Here is an 18,302-nt window from a genome sequence, read left to right on the forward strand (position 1 = left end):
AGAGAGGGATAAAGATAGGTAGAGGGAGAGTGTGTGAGATAGAGATATTGAGATACACATGCATATGCAAATGTCTCTAAAGCAGTGCATGCTTTCTACATGTGTGCCACTTCAGATAAAGTAAGTTTGCAGGGCTCTGTATGTGCTGAAAGGCAGGGTGCGTTTGTGGATGCTGACCTCGAGAGCAGTGCAAGCAGTGATGATGGTCTGTTAAACGTTGAGTGGTAACTTTATAAATCAATAGCAGTATATCAAACCATGGCAAACATGCTGTATGCTACCTGATAATGGTTTTAGGGGTATTAAAAATCCATTAGGTTCCCGACTCTGTGTGCCCCTTGCCATTTCCACTACCTTAAACAAATACTGATGAAAATGCTAACCATTGCAATATGCAATCCATTAAGAAGAGATTATTCAAATACAGGGTTGTCTGTGTATAATCTAGGGGAATGTGGAGCTATAGTATGCTATGCTGCATTAGCCAGTCATTTGGACAAACTTGTGGGGTTAAATTAATGTTACAAAACTTAATGTCCATTGTCATCAATATAGTGCTATTGTAGAGCAGCTGTTGTCATGCTTTGATTACCCTGCATAACCCAGCTCTCAGGTGGCTTTGAGTAATGCACTTAATATTTAATCACAATGCAAGGTGAAGGCATTCCCACACGCTAATAGCAAACTACAAACCTGTACATTTATGATTAGAAGAAAGTGGCATCTAAATAAAAATGAAGCAGCAACTGAGTACAGCTCTGTAGTTTTCTATTAGACTATTTGATTGGAAACAAATGTGTGTTTCATTTAAGTTATTAAGAAAATCTAATTTTGAAGGAAAAAAAGGAGAATTAATTTATTTCCACAAGGGGCAATTACTACAAATTTAAGGAACTTAATCTTCCATTTAGAGAGTAGGGTCATACCTGTCACTAACGATGTGTGGATCTTACAACCAATAAAACTACACTGTCCTTTTTATCATAGAAAATGTGTAAAGGATAAGTGTATTGTATGGCAAAGCATTCTGAGGGGTTTGTACATTAAATGTACTGAAGTCTGATATATATATATATATATGTGTGTGTGTGTGTGTGTGTGTGTAAGGATAACACTGCATTGTTGATCAACATATTAATATATCTTGCCCACACTACAGTCCTGTTTTGCAATAACTCAAATCCAGAGATCTGCCATTTCCCCTGAACCCACAGAAAACACACTTGTACCTCCAGCTAAAGTCCCTGCAGTGAGCCAAACATCACTCTGCTAAGAGAGGGAGTTTATTTAACTGGAGCTTGCAGCATTAAATCTGTAGAGATTACTGCCTATCATCAATTCTGAACACTCCACTTTGCCCAAGAGTCAATACCCACTAAGAGCAGAGCCAGAGTAAAATTGTTCTATACCTCTTATCTGTAGATAATAATGAATTGAGATTATGGTCAGACGCCTATTTCATGAAAAGCCATATTCTGAGTATCCCTTTTCTTGAATTTCAAGGTCAATCATTGTTTATCTGTTTTTGGTGGTATGAACTTATGTATATATACATATCTTCCCTACTAAGAGCAAACGTCTGGGTGCACCAAAGTGTAATATAATCATACAGTGAGTATAGGCCTATACATTGCATGTGTGTGTGTGTACACAGACATATAAATACACACACGCACACACGCATATATTTACAGGTTTGTGCTTCTACTTCCTCTGCAAACACTCATTGTGAAGTGAAAAATATTCTTGTTACCGTCTTTAACAAGCACTAAAGCCCGCTGAATATTATGCAGTCTGACGGCCCCATGTGTTGTTAGGAAGTGCTAGGTTTGCAGGTGCAATTGAGAAGAGACTCACTGAAGTGCTAACAATGCTGAAATCCAAGCAACTTCAGAAGATGTAAAAAAAAACACATCACAAATGAGCCGAGACCAGAAACAATGCAGAAAATAATCTAATTTCTCATTATACAGTGGCTGATCTGTATTGTGCTGAAAAACAAACTGGCACACTTATTTTCACTGCTCTCTCTCTCTCTCTCTCTCTCTCTCTCTCTCTCTCTCCATTCCTGCTGTAGGTATAAATGTTAATGTGGCAGGGTGGATGAACCTGACATGCAGTCTGCACTATAATCAGGTGTGGCTCTGTTCACTTTCATCTCAATCAGACCCTTTGACCTCAGAGCGGGGGGAATTACGCCTTGCTGCCGGTGCTGGAACCGATTTCCCGGGAGCTAATTTGCCGGCAGATTGGAACACCTGCATACATGGTGATGGCAATTGACAGATAACACCTTGTTAACCGGCTTCTAAAGGAAGGAGCCGGTGCTTCATGAGGCAGAGCTATTCATATCCCAGAAGAGGGGGGAACAATCGTCTGCCAGCCTGCGTGCTGAATTCAGGCAGTGACATACCAAACAAAGGCTGGCATTTCTAACTAGTATTTTAACACAGATCTCTGCAAGGATGTTGACAAGAAACCGAGAGGAGCTGTGATCTAAGCAGCCTATTTATAAACCGTCTGATTTTGCCTGTCCCTTGCAGTCCATGCTTATATTTAGCTTGCAATTAAAATAATGCAATGCAAAACAGGTATAACTTTTCACTTATAGATAACTGATGCTTTCTTTAAATAGATCTTCTTCCTTTTGTCTTTTCTACTGCATTATCTGCATGCGTATCAATGGTATATGAAGTTAAAATATATTAAAATATAAAATATGCAAAATGTTTCAGTTTCAAGTATGATTTTGTTTTATACATTATGCATGCAATGTTAATATGTGTTAAAAATTGCATGAGCACACTTAGAGGAGCTATTCATTGATAAGAGTGTGTCTTCAAGTGAATGAATCATTTTGCAAGGCCCTTTTCTCTCATGATGATGAAGTGTTCAGAGCTTGGCTGTATGACTCATGCTGAAACTGGCTGGCCTTTCACCCATTATAAAATACTGGCTGGAGCTCAGAGCTCACGGCAGTTAGGGATGACCTCACTCTGTTTCTTTATAACGCAAAACGAAATATCCATTTCCCCCCGCGCACCTTGATCAAGACAATTGTTGTGGTTGTTATTGTTGTATTGATTATCTATTTCATTATCTGATTAATTTGAAAATATATACTTTCATAAATCATAGAAATATATTTTTCTCTTCACACTCAACAGCTTTTAGAAATGACACAGGAAACGAACTGAACTGAAGAATGGTCAATTTGAAATGTCTAATGCTAACAACAAATAAACAAAATAATGAATGAATAAATGAATGAATGAATCTGCAGCCAAACCATTTGTTTGATTAAACTTAATTTACTACCAGACTATATAATCACATATAAGGATTAACCCGGGCACGCAGTGGTGAGATCCGTCTGTCTGCTGATGCTGTCCTCAGCGCAATCTTCTCCCTGCGACAGCGCCTTAGGAACCAAGCTGTGTGGTTTTTTTTTGGTGTGTTTTTTTCTTTTCCTTTCTAAGCACAGATTAACTGATCAGCCTTTGAAACACTGGATATCCTGACATGATCGCTGCCTCGCATCACACAGCTTGTGCGCACAATGACCAATGACAAGCGCCATGCTCCATTTTGTGCAACTACACAAAAAAACCTCTAAAGGAGCAAAATGTCAATATGCCATAAATGGAATGGAATTGCTTTGATGAATGCATCATGTCTTTTCTTGTAAATCTCCCGTGCTAGATTTGTATCTTTATTTGTGTAGGTTTACTGTGACAGAAACTGAGAAAATTGTACACTTAAAAAATAAAGAAAAGAAAGGATAGGTAACAATCAATTTTCATGAAAATCTCAGTCTATCTGCAATGAAGGTAAAGCAGACACTTGTGATAATATATGATCCCTCACCTGTGAACCTGCCTCAACCTTACTCAGCTACCCAAGCAATAACACAAGTTATTTGATATCTCTCGGACTATTTTTCCCTTGATTTTCCTCTTGTGTTTAGCAATCCTCTTAAGTTTGGTTGTGCAGGAGTTTTCACCCCAGGCCTTTTCCTAGAAAACCCACTGATGCATTCTTAATCCTAAAACTGCTAGTGGGTAATAGATGCCAATGCTCCATCTGGGACCAACATCCCCAAACTGAGTGAGTCCTGCCATTCACAATGAATTCTTAATGCTGATCACAGGCTATCGCTCTTGGCCAGGCACAGCCTAAAATAAATACACAGTGAACCTTTACCAGGCAGAATCGCTGAAATCATCTATACAGAGAAGATTCTCACTTTTCTCATGCAGAAGCAGACAAGCTATTTCTAAATGTAGCATACAAGTGCAAATAGGATTTTTTTTTCCCAAACATCACCAAACATGAGTATTCTCCACAATAGCTCAAATGCCCTATTGTGAAAACCCTAAAAAAGTAGCAAATCTCATCAGCACAATATGATGTGTCCTACATTTCTGGAAGAATAAGCATGCAAGCAAATTAACAAATAAACAATTATGTATGTATGTTATAGTACACTGCTGAAAAGGTTGCAGCAGGATACACAGCTTTGTTTTAACAGATAGAAAAATCTTCCCCCAGTCCCCGAGGTGACCCTTCACATTAGCTTCTGCTGTTTCTACAGATCACAGACACACGGATTTGAGATGCAGGGTGTATTAATTCATCATGACATTCTATCTTCCATTAGACTAGAGGTTATGAAAGCAGAGTACAAGAGTGTATCAAGATGTGTGTCTGTCTGCTGCAATCACCTTGTGAAATGCATGTTGTTTTTTATTTGGTATATTTTCTCGTTTTGTTTTTCAAGTTGAAGTCATTGCCAGAAGCGTTCTTCTGTTTAAATCAACGATACGAGAAACAGTATGCCGTATTTCCTTACTGTGCCAAATGCATTTCATCTTATATGCTTGAGACAGTACATGAAGCTCAGCATGCAAAACATTACCAGAGGCAGTTTTAAAACCTATAGGCTGGGAAAAACAAACACAAACATATAATAATAATACTAATAATAATGACACAATCCTAAAATATTAACCAGTGTTAATAACTACATAGATAAATAGACTACTTGCGTTGTAAAGCTTTAACACTGGGTGTTTGAAATATGTGTGATTATATTATACACAAATCTGTGATTTTATAGAATATGTGAACCATGTTTTGCCATAACATAACAGCATGTAATGAAATGTATTTCTAGAAGGTATCCACATTGATCTCAAGGTGCCTTCTGAAGAATCGAACATTCAAGTGGAATTTCACAGGCTGGCTTAAGGGCTTCCCAGTGCCCTGCTGCACACAACACAGTCCCCCAGCTGAGACAGGCTTTGCAGATTGTGCTGCACATGCTCCATCATTCTCCAGATCCAATCTATCACTAATGACACCGTGGAACAAAAGGTCCTGCAATAATTGCTTGTGTGTACAGTCAATAGCAAATAATAATGTATGAGCTGAGGTTTATTTGTGTGTGTATGTATATATAAATATATATACATACACACACAGACAGAGAGAGAGAGAGAGAGACATTTTCAAGACATTAGCATTTAGTGTTGCATGAATACAATGCACATTATATACTAGTAACAGTATGGTAACTGAGACATAAGCACAAAGGAATATTAGCTTTTTGTATCCAAGTGTTTGGGTTTCATGTATAAAGAAATAAAAAGATATGTATCACTGGTTTAATTGTTTAAGCAACTGCACATCACTTGACGTGTGCCATATATTCATAATATACAAATCAATTAATGACAATATATGTATATCTGTATATACATGTTAAAGTCCTGATGAATTTGGCTTATTCAGCATAAGACATGCTGAAGGTGAAGAGGGAAAAGAAGAAAAAAAACATACCTACACAGAAAGCTGTCTCTCACTAATGGAGTCCTCAGTGCATAATGGAATTGATCTTTGATGTCTTTCCCTATAATAGATTTCGGAGTGCATTGCTTCTCTATAAGGTTAATAATAATAATAATAATAATAATAATAATAATAATAATAATAATAATAATAATAATAATAATAATAATAAATGCATTCATTTATTTTTTGTACATTTTAGAGAAAGGTTAAATAAAAGTAGAATGCATTGTTGTAATATCACTAATTGGATTCATGTTTAATACTATATGAAATCCTTTTATTACAATGAGTATGTAAATGGATTAAATCATATTCATATTTCAAATGTATAGGTTATCATGAAGCTGGGTGTTTTTTTTTTTGTTTGTTTATTTGATTTTTTGTCTTTACAGTCAAGCATTCTGCACATTTCAAAGATTCGATTATAAGTGAAAAGTAATCCACATACCTAAGCCATAGTGCACAATCAGCAACAATGAAAACATGAACAAGGGATTTGGCAATACTCAGCATATTTACAAGGATATGTCAGTAGAAAAGTATAAGAACTAGTACTGCATGAAGGTGCTTTATCTCTACAGGGTTTCTGTACAGACAGGGTGGGGCACCTTTGCTTTTCTTAACATATAATTCCATTGTCCATTTACAAGGTGATATAGGAAGAACAAATTTGCTGTTTTCTCTTTAGGCTGAAATTTAGAAAGCTGAACACTCAAAATATCCCCATCCCTCGAGCATCATGCAGATCCAATATTAATAAAAACAGCTATGGCTTGTGAAGGGAAATCTTAATGTACCTTTTCTGCAATTTACTTAAAATGAACATGCTGACATGGTTTCAAATTTGCTTCTAAAGAGAAGAGTAGTGCATGCTTTTAAGTATAGTGAAGGTTAATTAACTTGACTCATTGAGTCCCTATGCTCCTCTGAATGGTATTTGGATTACAAATTAGTAGCAATTTATGCAAAAGGGATTTCTGGAAGAGGGACTGATTACAATTTGCATGCATTTTAGGACAGAGTATATAAAGGCAGAAATAAGAAGATACAATTCATGTTTCTTATTCATTATTATTATTATTATTATTATTATTATTATTATTATTATTACTATTGTTGTTGTTGTTGTTGTTGTTGTTGTTCATGTATTATGATTCTCAAATATATTAAAAGAGAACACATACAAGTAAAACTAATTCTACTCAAAGTTACTGAGTGGAATGTGGAATGTTCTATGGGTTGTTCAGTTTAGTTCTAATTATTTGCAAGCTCAAGCAGACATTTAATATTATAGAAAAAAGAAGAAAATGTTATAGAAATAATATTCTGAATAGATGTAGGAATTACCCACTTGTAAATGTATATATTTGTTTAAATTATATTACATGATGAAAGCGTGCTACTGTGTGAGTACTTGAAATCAAGTCTACATCTGGGAAATAGTTGACTAATTGCTTAATTACTTCTTGCCTCTTCTCTTGACACTATAGAACAAACAGTGCAAATGAGCTGCCAAGTCTTTCAATGTATAAAGCAGTGTTTATAAATATGGTTATGAAAGTGTGTGACAGAAACTCAAGATTTAAATTAAGCTGGAAATGTTTTGATAAAATTGATATAACAAAGAGCACACTTTGATTTAACCAGGTCTCTTGAGAACGAATGATCAGTCAGATCATTTTTTGCTCAAGCGGAAATTCAAATTCATGGCTTCAACAAAAATGAGGTCATTTTAATTTCTAGCACAGTCCCACAGACTGCTAATCCATATAGCTCATTCGACCAGAAAAAAGTTTGGTAACCTTAAAATCATATTTTACACTGCATTCATTGTGTCTTTCATTGCTGCACTAAGTTGAGAGCAAATGAAATCCAACAAACATGACCATATTTAACATATTAATAGACATACATTCTGACACTGAGAGTAGTCATATTTAATACGTGTCTCTTGTCTTTTGACACCTTTGTAAACCTTGTCCTAATTGATGCGAGAGTGGGAGAGGTCAACTGTGTTCTGGGTTCTGCAATATTGTTTTCCAAAAGCTTACTTTTGTATTCTTATTTTTGTTAAAATAAAAACGTTGTGTAGGGTCCCATCGTAGACTTTTACATTCTGTACAAGATTTGTCAAAGAACCTCTTTCTTTAAACTGTTATTTTGTTCACGGTGCTGTCCCTCTTCACGATGCCGATGGCCAATAGTGACACCAACTGTCTAAACCAATAATTGCAATCAATTGAGGGGTGGCACTCGGGGGGGAAATATTTAGATCGGGTGATACATGGACGCAACAAAATGTCTTGTCACTCTAAAAAGTGTGTGTGTGGCGGGGCAATTTGTGTGCCCCCATCCCAGTCCTGCCACTTTTAATAGTGAGTTACTTTCCCTGTTGCCCTACCCGTGGTGGCGCAACTCAACAGTACGCAATGCTGTCCATAGTATTTCTTTACAGTTTAACAAAAAATAGACAAGAGGTAAATCTGATAGATAGATAGATAGATAGATAGATAGATAGATAGATAGATAGATAGATAGATAGATAGATAGTTTTTGTGAATAGCTACCTACTGATTTAAATGTTATTACATTGGTATATTACATTATTTCATATGAGTGCTCATAGATTAAGTAATGTTGTATCATTGATGGTTTAGTTTTAACTAGAGGGTGTTTTGAGCCATTAAATGGAAACATGAACAGGCCTAATAAATTCTGATGCAGTGAAAATAAACGCATCATTAAGTATTTTAATTTCAGGATTAGAAAGGAAACAAGTCTTAAGCATGTAGAACTGGGCGAATGACGAGGAAACTGTATTTGTTTTCTCATCCATCAGCCACTGCAGCGTCGAGACTGCCTGTGCGCAGGATTTCAGCACCAAGCTGCTGGACAGCGACCCTCAGAGAGCCGCTTCACTCCTGGCGGGTAAATAGTGCACTTCATGCCACCAGAGCAGCTGATCACACAGACACAGTACACAGACACAGTACACCATGGAAATGCTCAACACGAGTACGAGAAAACACCTTAGTCTTCCTTCAACAAACCTCGAAATTATTAGATTGTATGGAAAATACTGGAGGATTATGTCTGAAGATGAAGGTGATGATGATGTTTATTAACACTAGTGCCTTTAATTATTTTATTTTTAATGCATATATTGCACTGTTCCCTTATTTAAAGCTGTTTGCACTGTCTTACCTCGTTATCCGAGGCGCACTGCTGAGGCCGTTTATAGGAGCTCGTTCTGCTGGCTGTCCCGGTGTCCCCATCCGGATTGGGAAAAGGCGCGTTAAAAATCAAAAAGTCACTCTTCGAGGCCTCGGAAGTTAAACACACGTCATACTGCTGGGTTTGCGAGTAAGACCAGCTCCCGTCAGGGTTCGTGGTGATCACTGGGGTGGTGTACCTGTTTAAATTGTCCGCTCTATTGTGGCACTTTACAACGATTACACCAAGGAGAGTCAACACAAATACAACAGAAACCGAGATGATGGAGATTAGCAGATACAAATTTAAATAGCTGAAATATGCTTCATTTGTAGTCGATTTCCGTAATTCCAGTTGTATTTCATTTGAACTTTCCACAAGGAAAACAGCAAGAGATACAGTAGATGTCAAAAACGGCGTTCCGTGATCTTTCACCAAAACCACCAATGTTTGCTGATTTGGGTCATTGTCAGTTAAATGTCTCCTTGTTCGTATTTCTCCACTGCTGGTACTAATGCTAAACAGATTCGTGCTTTTGGGTTCTGCTATTTGATATGAAAGCAATGCGTTATATCCCGAATCGGCATCAACAGCCCGGATTTTCGCCACAAAAAATCCAACGTCAGCTGAATAGGGGATGTTTACTGAATCGGTGTCTGTATGATAGGGTGGCAGTATCCCTGGACTGTTGTCATTCTCATCCAGGATGAAAAGGTTCACAGTGACGTTACTGCTTAGTGGAGGGACACCGGCATCAGTGGCTTGAACTTGAAACTGGAACGTTTTTACTTCCTCATAATCAAAAGACTGCATGCTGTAAATATCTCCACTAACAGAGTTCACGTTTATTATAGTAGAAATAGGAACTGTCTTTATGGCCGTTTCTAACAAATAATAGGTTACTAGAGCATTGCCATTTAAATCAGCGTCGACTGCAGACAATGTGCATATTCTTGTGCCTGGTGGACTATTTTCTTTTAAATAAACATCAAGTATAGGCGCTGCGAAACGTGGTGCGTTATCGTTCACATCAGAAACAAGTACGGTTATAACGCTGGTGCTGGAGAGAGGCGGTGTCCCCTCATCTATTGCTACGATTGTGATATTGTGCTCAGACTCAATTTCTCGATCCAACTTTCCCTCCAGGACGAGTGAATAATAGTTCTGGTAGGAGGCGTTCAGTTTGAACGGGCCTTTGCCGGAAATGTGAGAAGTAACCTTCCCATTTTTGCCACCGTCCAAATCTGACACAGTAATGAGGGCAATGACCGTGCCTGCGGCAGAGTCCTCTTTGATTGGATTAAATAGGGATGTCACAGCTATTCCGGGAGCATTGTCATTAATGTCTATCACTTCCACTAAAACTTTACAGTGCGTGGACGCAGGCATGTGACCTTTATCCTGAGCTTGAATTCGGATTTCATAAAAACTGGTCCCTTCGAAATCCAAATCCCCGGCAACTATAATTTCTCCTGTGTCGTGTCCAATATCGAAGCTATTTAATACATTATTCTGCCCACGATTAATTAAGCTATAAACGATTTCACCATTTAAGCCTTCATCGGCGTCTGTGGCATTTAGTCTCAGAACTACTGTTCCGCGGGGGGCATTTTCAAGCACAGCGACTTTGTAGACCGGTCTGTTAAACACAGGGGCATTGTCATTGGCATCCAGTACATTTACAGTTATGAGTGAAGACCCGGATCGAGGTGGTTTTCCACCATCTAAAGCCGTGAGCACAAGCTGAATAAATGACTGTTTCTCTCGATCTAAAGCTTTCTGCAGTAATAACTCTACAGACCGGCCGTGCTTACTATCTCCCTGCAAATCGAGAGTAAAGTATTCATTTGCACTGAGACTATATGTACTAACAGAGTTACTACCGACATCCGGATCATTGGCACTTTCTAGAGGAAATCTAGCCCCTGGGAATGTAGACTCGGCAATATCAAAAACCAGTGATTCAACGGGAAAAGCAGGCGCATTATCGTTGACATCTAGTATATTTATTTTAATGCGATGTACAACCAAAGGGTTATGAGCAATGGCCTCTAAATCTACGGAACAAGAGAGAGTGCCGGGGCAAAGCTGTTCTCTGTCGATCCTCTCACTCACAGTCAGAAAGCCGCTGCTTACATTTACCTCAAAGTACCTCTTTTTGTTTCCATAGACGATTTCAAACCTACGTTTCCCAAAGTCTTGAACCGGGAGAGACAAATCCTTTGCTAGATTCCCAACAATTGTCCCTTCGGCTACCTCCTCTGACACAGTGTAGATTATTTGTGCAGATACTGAATCCCACAAGCACGGCGCCAGGAAAAACACAAAATGTATTCCCACCCACTGTTTTTGGATAGAAAAATCCATTGCAGATGATCTACATACGTCTGCAGTTCAATGCGTCGTAATACAGAAATCCAAGAATCAGGTTTTTTGAAAATCTCTCGTACATCCTTCTACCCAGCACGATCACTCTGCATTATACGTCGACAAAGGCTCGATGTTTGCGTTTTCTTTCACATTGAAGGAGGGGCCAGAGTAAACCCCTATCTTTATCGCCTTGTTGGTACACTACGACACCAAGTGGTTGGAAATATGTTGCTAAAAAGTATTTTAAAGACTTGTATTATTATGTTTTGAAGTCAAACTGTGAGCCCAGCAATTGTAAAACAATAATACGAAATATAACAATTGAATGTCATGTAATATGAACATTTCTGAAACTGATAATGAGAAATAGTTGCTTGCTGTACTTAGTCTATTATACAATACACCCCACAGCACATTACTGCCACCACATGTGACTGCAACACGCAGTCTTCAGTCACTCTTATCCTGTGTTATAGATTAATTGATTCATTCTTCGTATTACTGTCTGGGTGCACAATTAGGAAATATTTCCTTTCATTCACGTAAGCGTCTGAGTAAACGTCAAAGATATAATTGGCTTCCCCTTCTCTGAAACAAGTTATTCGAAAGCAAAATTACAACGTAAATACTTTAAATCCACAGCCGATTCGAGATACAGTACAATCGAGAACATTGTAATTATGATAACTGCACGATATGGCCTTACATCTGAAAGAGAAAACACAGCACTGAAATTCGTATACACCAGACGAGAAGTGCTCAGCTCCTGGGCCTGTACAGTGTATAGGAGAATCGGAAATAGGTGTCACACGACAATGCAAATATGTAACTATAGTTTTATGAAATTCAAAGATCTACAAGACACGGATTTCCTGATGGATCTGAACAATAAAATACACGTCACTGCTAACTAATTGAGAACACATGTGTACGTGACAATTGCAACATATATTGCACACATATTGAATAATATATTAAAAGTCTGTTAAGGATGATCTTACCTCCATGTTATTGGACATTTCCTGATTCCTTTTAAACGTATCATTGCCATTAATATTAATTAGGTCTCCACTTGAAGGGGGAAACGGAGAGTTAAAAACCACGACGTCACTCTTCAGGGTGTCTGAGCTGAAACACACGTCATACTGCTGAGTAGTTTTAGAGTAAGACCAGCTCCCGTCAGGGTGTGTGGTGATCATTGGGGGGCTGTACCCGCTGAAACTGTCATCCCTCCTGTGGCATTTCACAACTATTAAACTGAGGAGGCTGATGAGAAATATGACTGACACTGAAACAATAGCGATAAGCAAATACAAATTTAAATCGGAAAAACTGTCTTCCTTTTTGGGCAAATGTCTGAATTCCGATTGCATTTCTGATGAGCTCTCCACGACCACTACGTCAATAGAAACAGTAGCAGATAAGGCAGGTGTTCCGTTGTCAGTAACCAAAATGACCAAAGGATGCGATTGTAAATCATTTTCAGTCAAACGTCGCTTTGTCCTTATTTCTCCCGTGTTGCTACGAATACTAAAGATATCAGTTCGTTTGGGTTCAAGAACGTGATAAGAAAGCCATGCATTGTAGCCAGAATCGGCATCTATAGCGCGGATCTTTGCCACGAAATAGCCAATGTCTGCAGATAAAGGGATGTTTTCTGTGTTAGACGTGCCTTCTGGAGAGTACGGCGGCAGAATGCCAGGACTGTTGTCGTTCTGGTCGAGAATAAAAACGTTCACAGTTGCGTTACTGCTCTGCCGAGGCATCCCTGCATCAATGGCTAGCAGCTGAAATTGTAAAGTTTTAACTTCCTCATAATCAAAGGTCTGTATTGCATATATTTCACCGCTTACAGAGTTCACGTTAATGATAGTGGAAACGGGCACCCCTTGCACTGACGTTTCCCGCAAAGAATAAGTCACTTCAGAATTTTCATTTAAATCAGGGTCAAACGCGGAAGCAGTGAAAATAAGAGTTCCGGGTGGACTGTTTTCCTTTAAATAAACCTCAAGAACAGGCTCGGGAAAACGCGGTGCGTTGTCATTTACATCCACAACATTGACATGAATGACGCTGGTGCTGGACAGAGGCGGTTTCCCGTCGTCCGTGGCTGTGATGGTGACATTATACCGGGAAACGCTCTCCCTGTCCAAAGGTCCAGCGAGAATTAAAGAGTAGTAATTCCGATAGGACATCTGAAGTTTGAAAGGGGCATCCCCTTGAATAAGGCAATTCACCTTTCCATTGTCACCGCTGTCTCTGTCAGAAACTGTAATCAGAGCAATGGCTGTGCCTGGTTTTGCGTCTTCCTTGACATTGTTTAAAAGAGATGTTACAGCAATGTCCGGGGCGTTGTCATTTACATCTATAACTTCCACCAGCACTTTACAGTGCGTGGCCATTGGTGACTGACCTTTATCCTGGGCCTGAACACGAATTTCATACGCCTTCTTTTCTTCAAAATCAATGTCCCCTTTAACAGTGATTTCACCAGTTCTGGGATTGATTTGAAACGTATCTAAGATTTTTTCTTGTCCATGTTTGTTAAAGAAATACACAATCTCGCCGTTTACCCCTTCGTCTAAATCTGTTGCATTAAGAGTTATAACAGAAGCCCCATGGGGTACATTTTCAGGCACACGGACTTTATAGACAGAACTACTGAAAGCTGGTGTATTGTCGTTATTATCTAATACGTTTATGGTTAACTCAGAGGTCCCGGATTTAGGTGGTTTCCCCCCATCAACAGCAGTCAGCACTAGATGGATCACAGGCTGTTTCTCTCGGTCTAAAGCTTTCTGCAGCACTAACTCCGCAGACACACTCTGATCACCGCCGCTCTGCACATCCACAGAGAAATGATCATTTGGACTCAGTTTATATGTCTTTACAGAATTTGTGCCAACATCCGGATCAGACGCACTCAACAATGCAAACCTCACTCCAGGGAAAGTTGATTCCGAAATGTTTAAATACTGCTGCTTAACAGGGAAGAGAGGCGAATTGTCATTGATATCTAAAATATTTATTTCAATGCGGTAAAGATTCAAGGGAAGGTTAACAATAGCTTCTAACTCAACTGCACATGCGAGACTGCTCGGACACAGCGCCTCTCTGTCAATCCTTTCATTCACATAGAGAATGCCTGTTTTAAGATTGACCTCGAAATACCTTTTCTTCGATCCATAGACGAGCTGAAACAATCGCGATTCCAGTTCTTGAATATTGAGGTTCAAATCCTTGGCTAAATTTCCAACAACGGACCCGGGGTTTACCTCTTCGGAAACAGAATACACAATTTGCCCAGATACTGGATGACAAAAGCAAACCAATAGCAGGAAGAGAAGAATAAGCCGCGTACATTCCCTTTGGTGAGATAAAACCATTGTTGTAAAATCCTTTAGAAATTCGATGTTTACAATCCAGATAATGATGGTACAAGAAATACAGTTATTTCAACAGAACCATTGCTGCAGAAAATAATATCCTGCATTCGCAATCCTCCCAATACGCGTATTCCTTCCTACGATGCATTACAACAGTATTCCTCACTGACCACGTTATTGTCTACAGGAAGGAGGAGCCCGGAAAGCTTCCACCATATATTTGCTTTATTGATAAACAGCGACACCATGCGCGGAAAAATACAAAAATACTGTTTGGAATTATTAAAATTCAGTATAGGAATAAACAACGACTATCTTTATTATTATTATTATTATTATTATTATTATTATTATTATTATTATTATTATTATTATTATTACTATTAAACCCCCATCTGTCCATATCGAGTGAAACTACGCCTATATTAGCATTAAAATTCCTCTTGAAATTTTCAGGCTGTCATTCATTCTTAATATAACCAATTCTGGGCATTATTTTGATAATGAGGTACATACCAAGATACGATTTCTAAGATAATTTCCCACGGTTGCAAAGTACAGAAAACTTACAACGCAACATGCAAGAGCTCAATACCATTGCACAACGGCCACCACCGCCAACAATAACAACCACAATAAGAACAATACGGATTATTGTTGCCATTGTTCCCAATTCACATGTTCTACATTTAGCAAAACGCATTACATTTAAAAAAACATAATGAATTACTCTGATAGTATTTACTTGCTTATGCATTTCAAGTTATTGTAATAAAATAATCTATAAGGTTATATCCACATTGGACGAATTTCAACTTAATTCAGATCTGGACGTGATTAAAATCTTACCTCAAAGTTTGAAAACCTCGCTTGATTCCGTTTGAAAGTGTCTGTTCCTTCAATACTAATCAGATCTCCATCCTGAGGCGGAAACGGTGAGTTAAAAACCACGACGTCACTCTTCAGGGTGTCTGAGCTGAAACACACGTCATACTGCTGAGTAGTTTTAGAGTAAGACCAGCTCCCGTCAGGGTGTGTGGTGATCATTGGGGGGCTGTACCCGCTGAAACTGTCATCCCTCCTGTGGCATTTCACAACTATTAAACTGAGGAGACTCAGCACAAATATCACTGACACTGAGACAACCGCGATGAGCAAATAGAGATTTAAATGTGAGAATCCGCCCTCCTCTTTCGGCAGTTTCCTCAGTTCCGATTGCGTTTCCGCACTATTTTCAACAACCACAACATCTATAGACACCGTGGCTGAAAGTTGCGGTTGTCCATTATCCGAAATTAAAATTACCAACGGATGTGTTTTCATATCATTGTCACTTAATCGTCGCTTTGTCCTAATTTCTCCAGTGCTGGTGCTGATTCGGAACAGATCCGTTCTCTTGGGCTCAACAATGTGATAAGAAAGCAGCGCATTGTATCCAAAATCCGCATCCACAGCCCTGATCTTCGCCACAAAGTATCCCGCTTCAGCAGAATAAGGGATGTGCTCAGTGTTACCAGAGCCGTGCTCAGAGTAGGGAGGCAGGATCCCGGGGCTGTTGTCATTCTCATCCAGGATAAAAACGCTCACAGTGACGTTGCTGCTTTGCGGAGGGACACCGGCATCAGTGGCCTGAACCTGAAACTGGAACGTTTTCACCTCCTCATAATTAAAAGTCTGCATGCTGTATATATCTCCACTGACAGAGTTCACATTCACTGCAGTAGAAACTGGAACTCCTGTGTTGGAATTCTCCAGTAAAGAATAAGTCACTCGGGCATTGTCATCTAAATCCGGATCAAACGCAGACACAGTGTGTATAACCGCGCCTACTGGGTTGTTCTCCTTCACATACACTTCATAAACAGGTTTTATAAAGCGCGGCGCGTTGTCGTTCACATCTGAAACGTGTACGGTAATAACGCTGGTGCTGGAGAGAGGAGGGGTCCCTTCATCCGCTGCTGTGATGGTGACATTGTACTGAGAAGCGCTCTCTCGGTCCAGCGCCCCCCCGACCACTAAAGAGTAATAGTTCTTATAGGATGACTGCAGTTTGAAAGGAACTGATCCAGCAATTTGTGAGTGGAATTTGCCATTTTTACCAGCGTCTTTATCTTGTATGGTAATTAACGCAATCGCTGTTCCTATTTCAGCATCTTCTTTAAGTTGGCTCGACAGTGATGTTATAGTTATTTCTGGGGCGTTATCATTCAGATCTAAAACTTCCACCAGCACCTTACAGTGAGAAGCCAAGGGAGTTTGACCTTTGTCTTCAGCCTGGACATGAATCTCAAATAAATGTTGTTTCTCATAGTCTAAATCCCCTCTAACCGTGATATCGCCATTATTTGGATTAATGGAAAAAAAATCTAGGGAGTTACCATTTTCCTGATTGATAAAAGAATAAACAATCTCACTATTTGCACCTTCATCTATATCGGTTGCATTAAGTCTTGTCACTGTTGTGCCATAAGGCACGTTCTCAGAAACCTGAACTTTATACAGTGAGCTACTGAATATGGGCCTATTGTCATTGTTATCTCTAACATTTACAATAATCAGTAAAGTCCCAGACCGGGGTGGTTTCCCCCCATCAACAGCAGTCAGCACTAGATGGATCACAGGCTGTTTCTCTCGGTCTAAAGCTTTCTGCAGCACTAACTCCGCAGACACACTCTGATCACCGCCGCTCTGCACATCCACAGAGAAATGATCATTAGGACTCAGTTTATATGTCTTTACAGAGTTGCTGCCCACGTCTGGATCATAGGCCCTTGGCAAAGGAAATTTTACTCCAGGAGATTCAGATTCGGAAATATTTAAATGTCTTGATTTTACACGGAAATCAGGGGAATTGTCATTGATATCTAAAATATTGACTTCAACACTGAACAAATTTAACGGAAGATTGAGAATAGCTTCTAAATTAACAGCGCAAGAGAGAGAATTAGGACACAGTGCCTCTCTGTCGATTCTTTCGTTTACATAGAGAATTCCAGTTTTTAAATTTACCTCAAAATACTTCTTGTTGGATCCGGATACAATCTGAAACATACGCGACTCCAATTCTTGCACGTTGAGATTTAAATCCTTAGCTATATTCCCGACAATCGTCCCTTGATTCACCTCCTCTGAAACTGAATACACGATGTGTCCGAAACCAAGATCCCAAAGGCAAAACAGCAACAAAAAACATATCCACACGTAGTCCCTTTGGTCTGACATCGTGGGGTTCGTCCCTACGTATTCATTAAAAGCAGTGTTGTGTATCAGCAGAAGAAATAAAATCACTGCACAAGATCCATTTTTGTGAACAGAAAACAAGGATCAGCGAATACCGTTTTCTACGCCACCTATTTCTTCTGCGTCCTACTATAACAAAGCTCTCAATGGCTGTGCGTGGCTTTCAAAGCGAGGAGGAGCCCTGGAAAGGGTGAAGCGGAATTTCACATCGTCGGTCAATAGTGACACCATGTGGATATT

General features: G+C 39.1%; 2 protein-coding genes and 1 pseudogene across 15 annotated transcripts in view; all 3 read right to left on the reverse strand.

Annotated features, from left to right (window-relative positions):
• Positions 1-18,302, reverse strand: part of LOC136763045 (protocadherin alpha-C2) — a 155,939-nt gene that overhangs the window by 28,726 nt on the left and 108,911 nt on the right. Inside the window, exon 1 of one of the 14 annotated variants that reach the window (XM_066716758.1) lies at positions 15,672-18,215. The exons of the other annotated variants lie outside the window; for them this stretch is intronic. Coding sequence (XP_066572855.1) covers positions 15,672-18,044 — 2,373 coding nt within the window. The 5' untranslated portion in view covers positions 18,045-18,215. Of the gene's footprint in view, positions 1-15,671; positions 18,216-18,302 lie in introns of those variants that run through there. 14 annotated transcript variants of the gene reach the window in all.
• Positions 9,034-11,604, reverse strand: LOC136762779 (protocadherin alpha-4 pseudogene; annotated as a pseudogene).
• On the reverse strand, positions 12,411-14,947 carry LOC136763483 (protocadherin alpha-3-like). The gene has a single exon (XM_066717529.1). It carries the CDS (start codon positions 14,820-14,822, stop codon positions 12,411-12,413), a length of 2,412 nt encoding a protein of 803 aa, XP_066573626.1. The 5' UTR covers positions 14,823-14,947.

The sequence above is a fragment of the Amia ocellicauda genome, chromosome 11 (genome assembly GCF_036373705.1).
Source record: "Amia ocellicauda isolate fAmiCal2 chromosome 11, fAmiCal2.hap1, whole genome shotgun sequence".
Lineage (NCBI taxonomy): Eukaryota > Metazoa > Chordata > Actinopteri > Amiiformes > Amiidae > Amia > Amia ocellicauda.

Excerpts from the sequence above, each read along its gene's own strand:
- LOC136763483 (XM_066717529.1), bottom strand. The coding sequence starts at position 14,822 with ATGGTTTTATCTCACCAAAGGGAATGTACGCGGCTTATTCTTCTCTTC.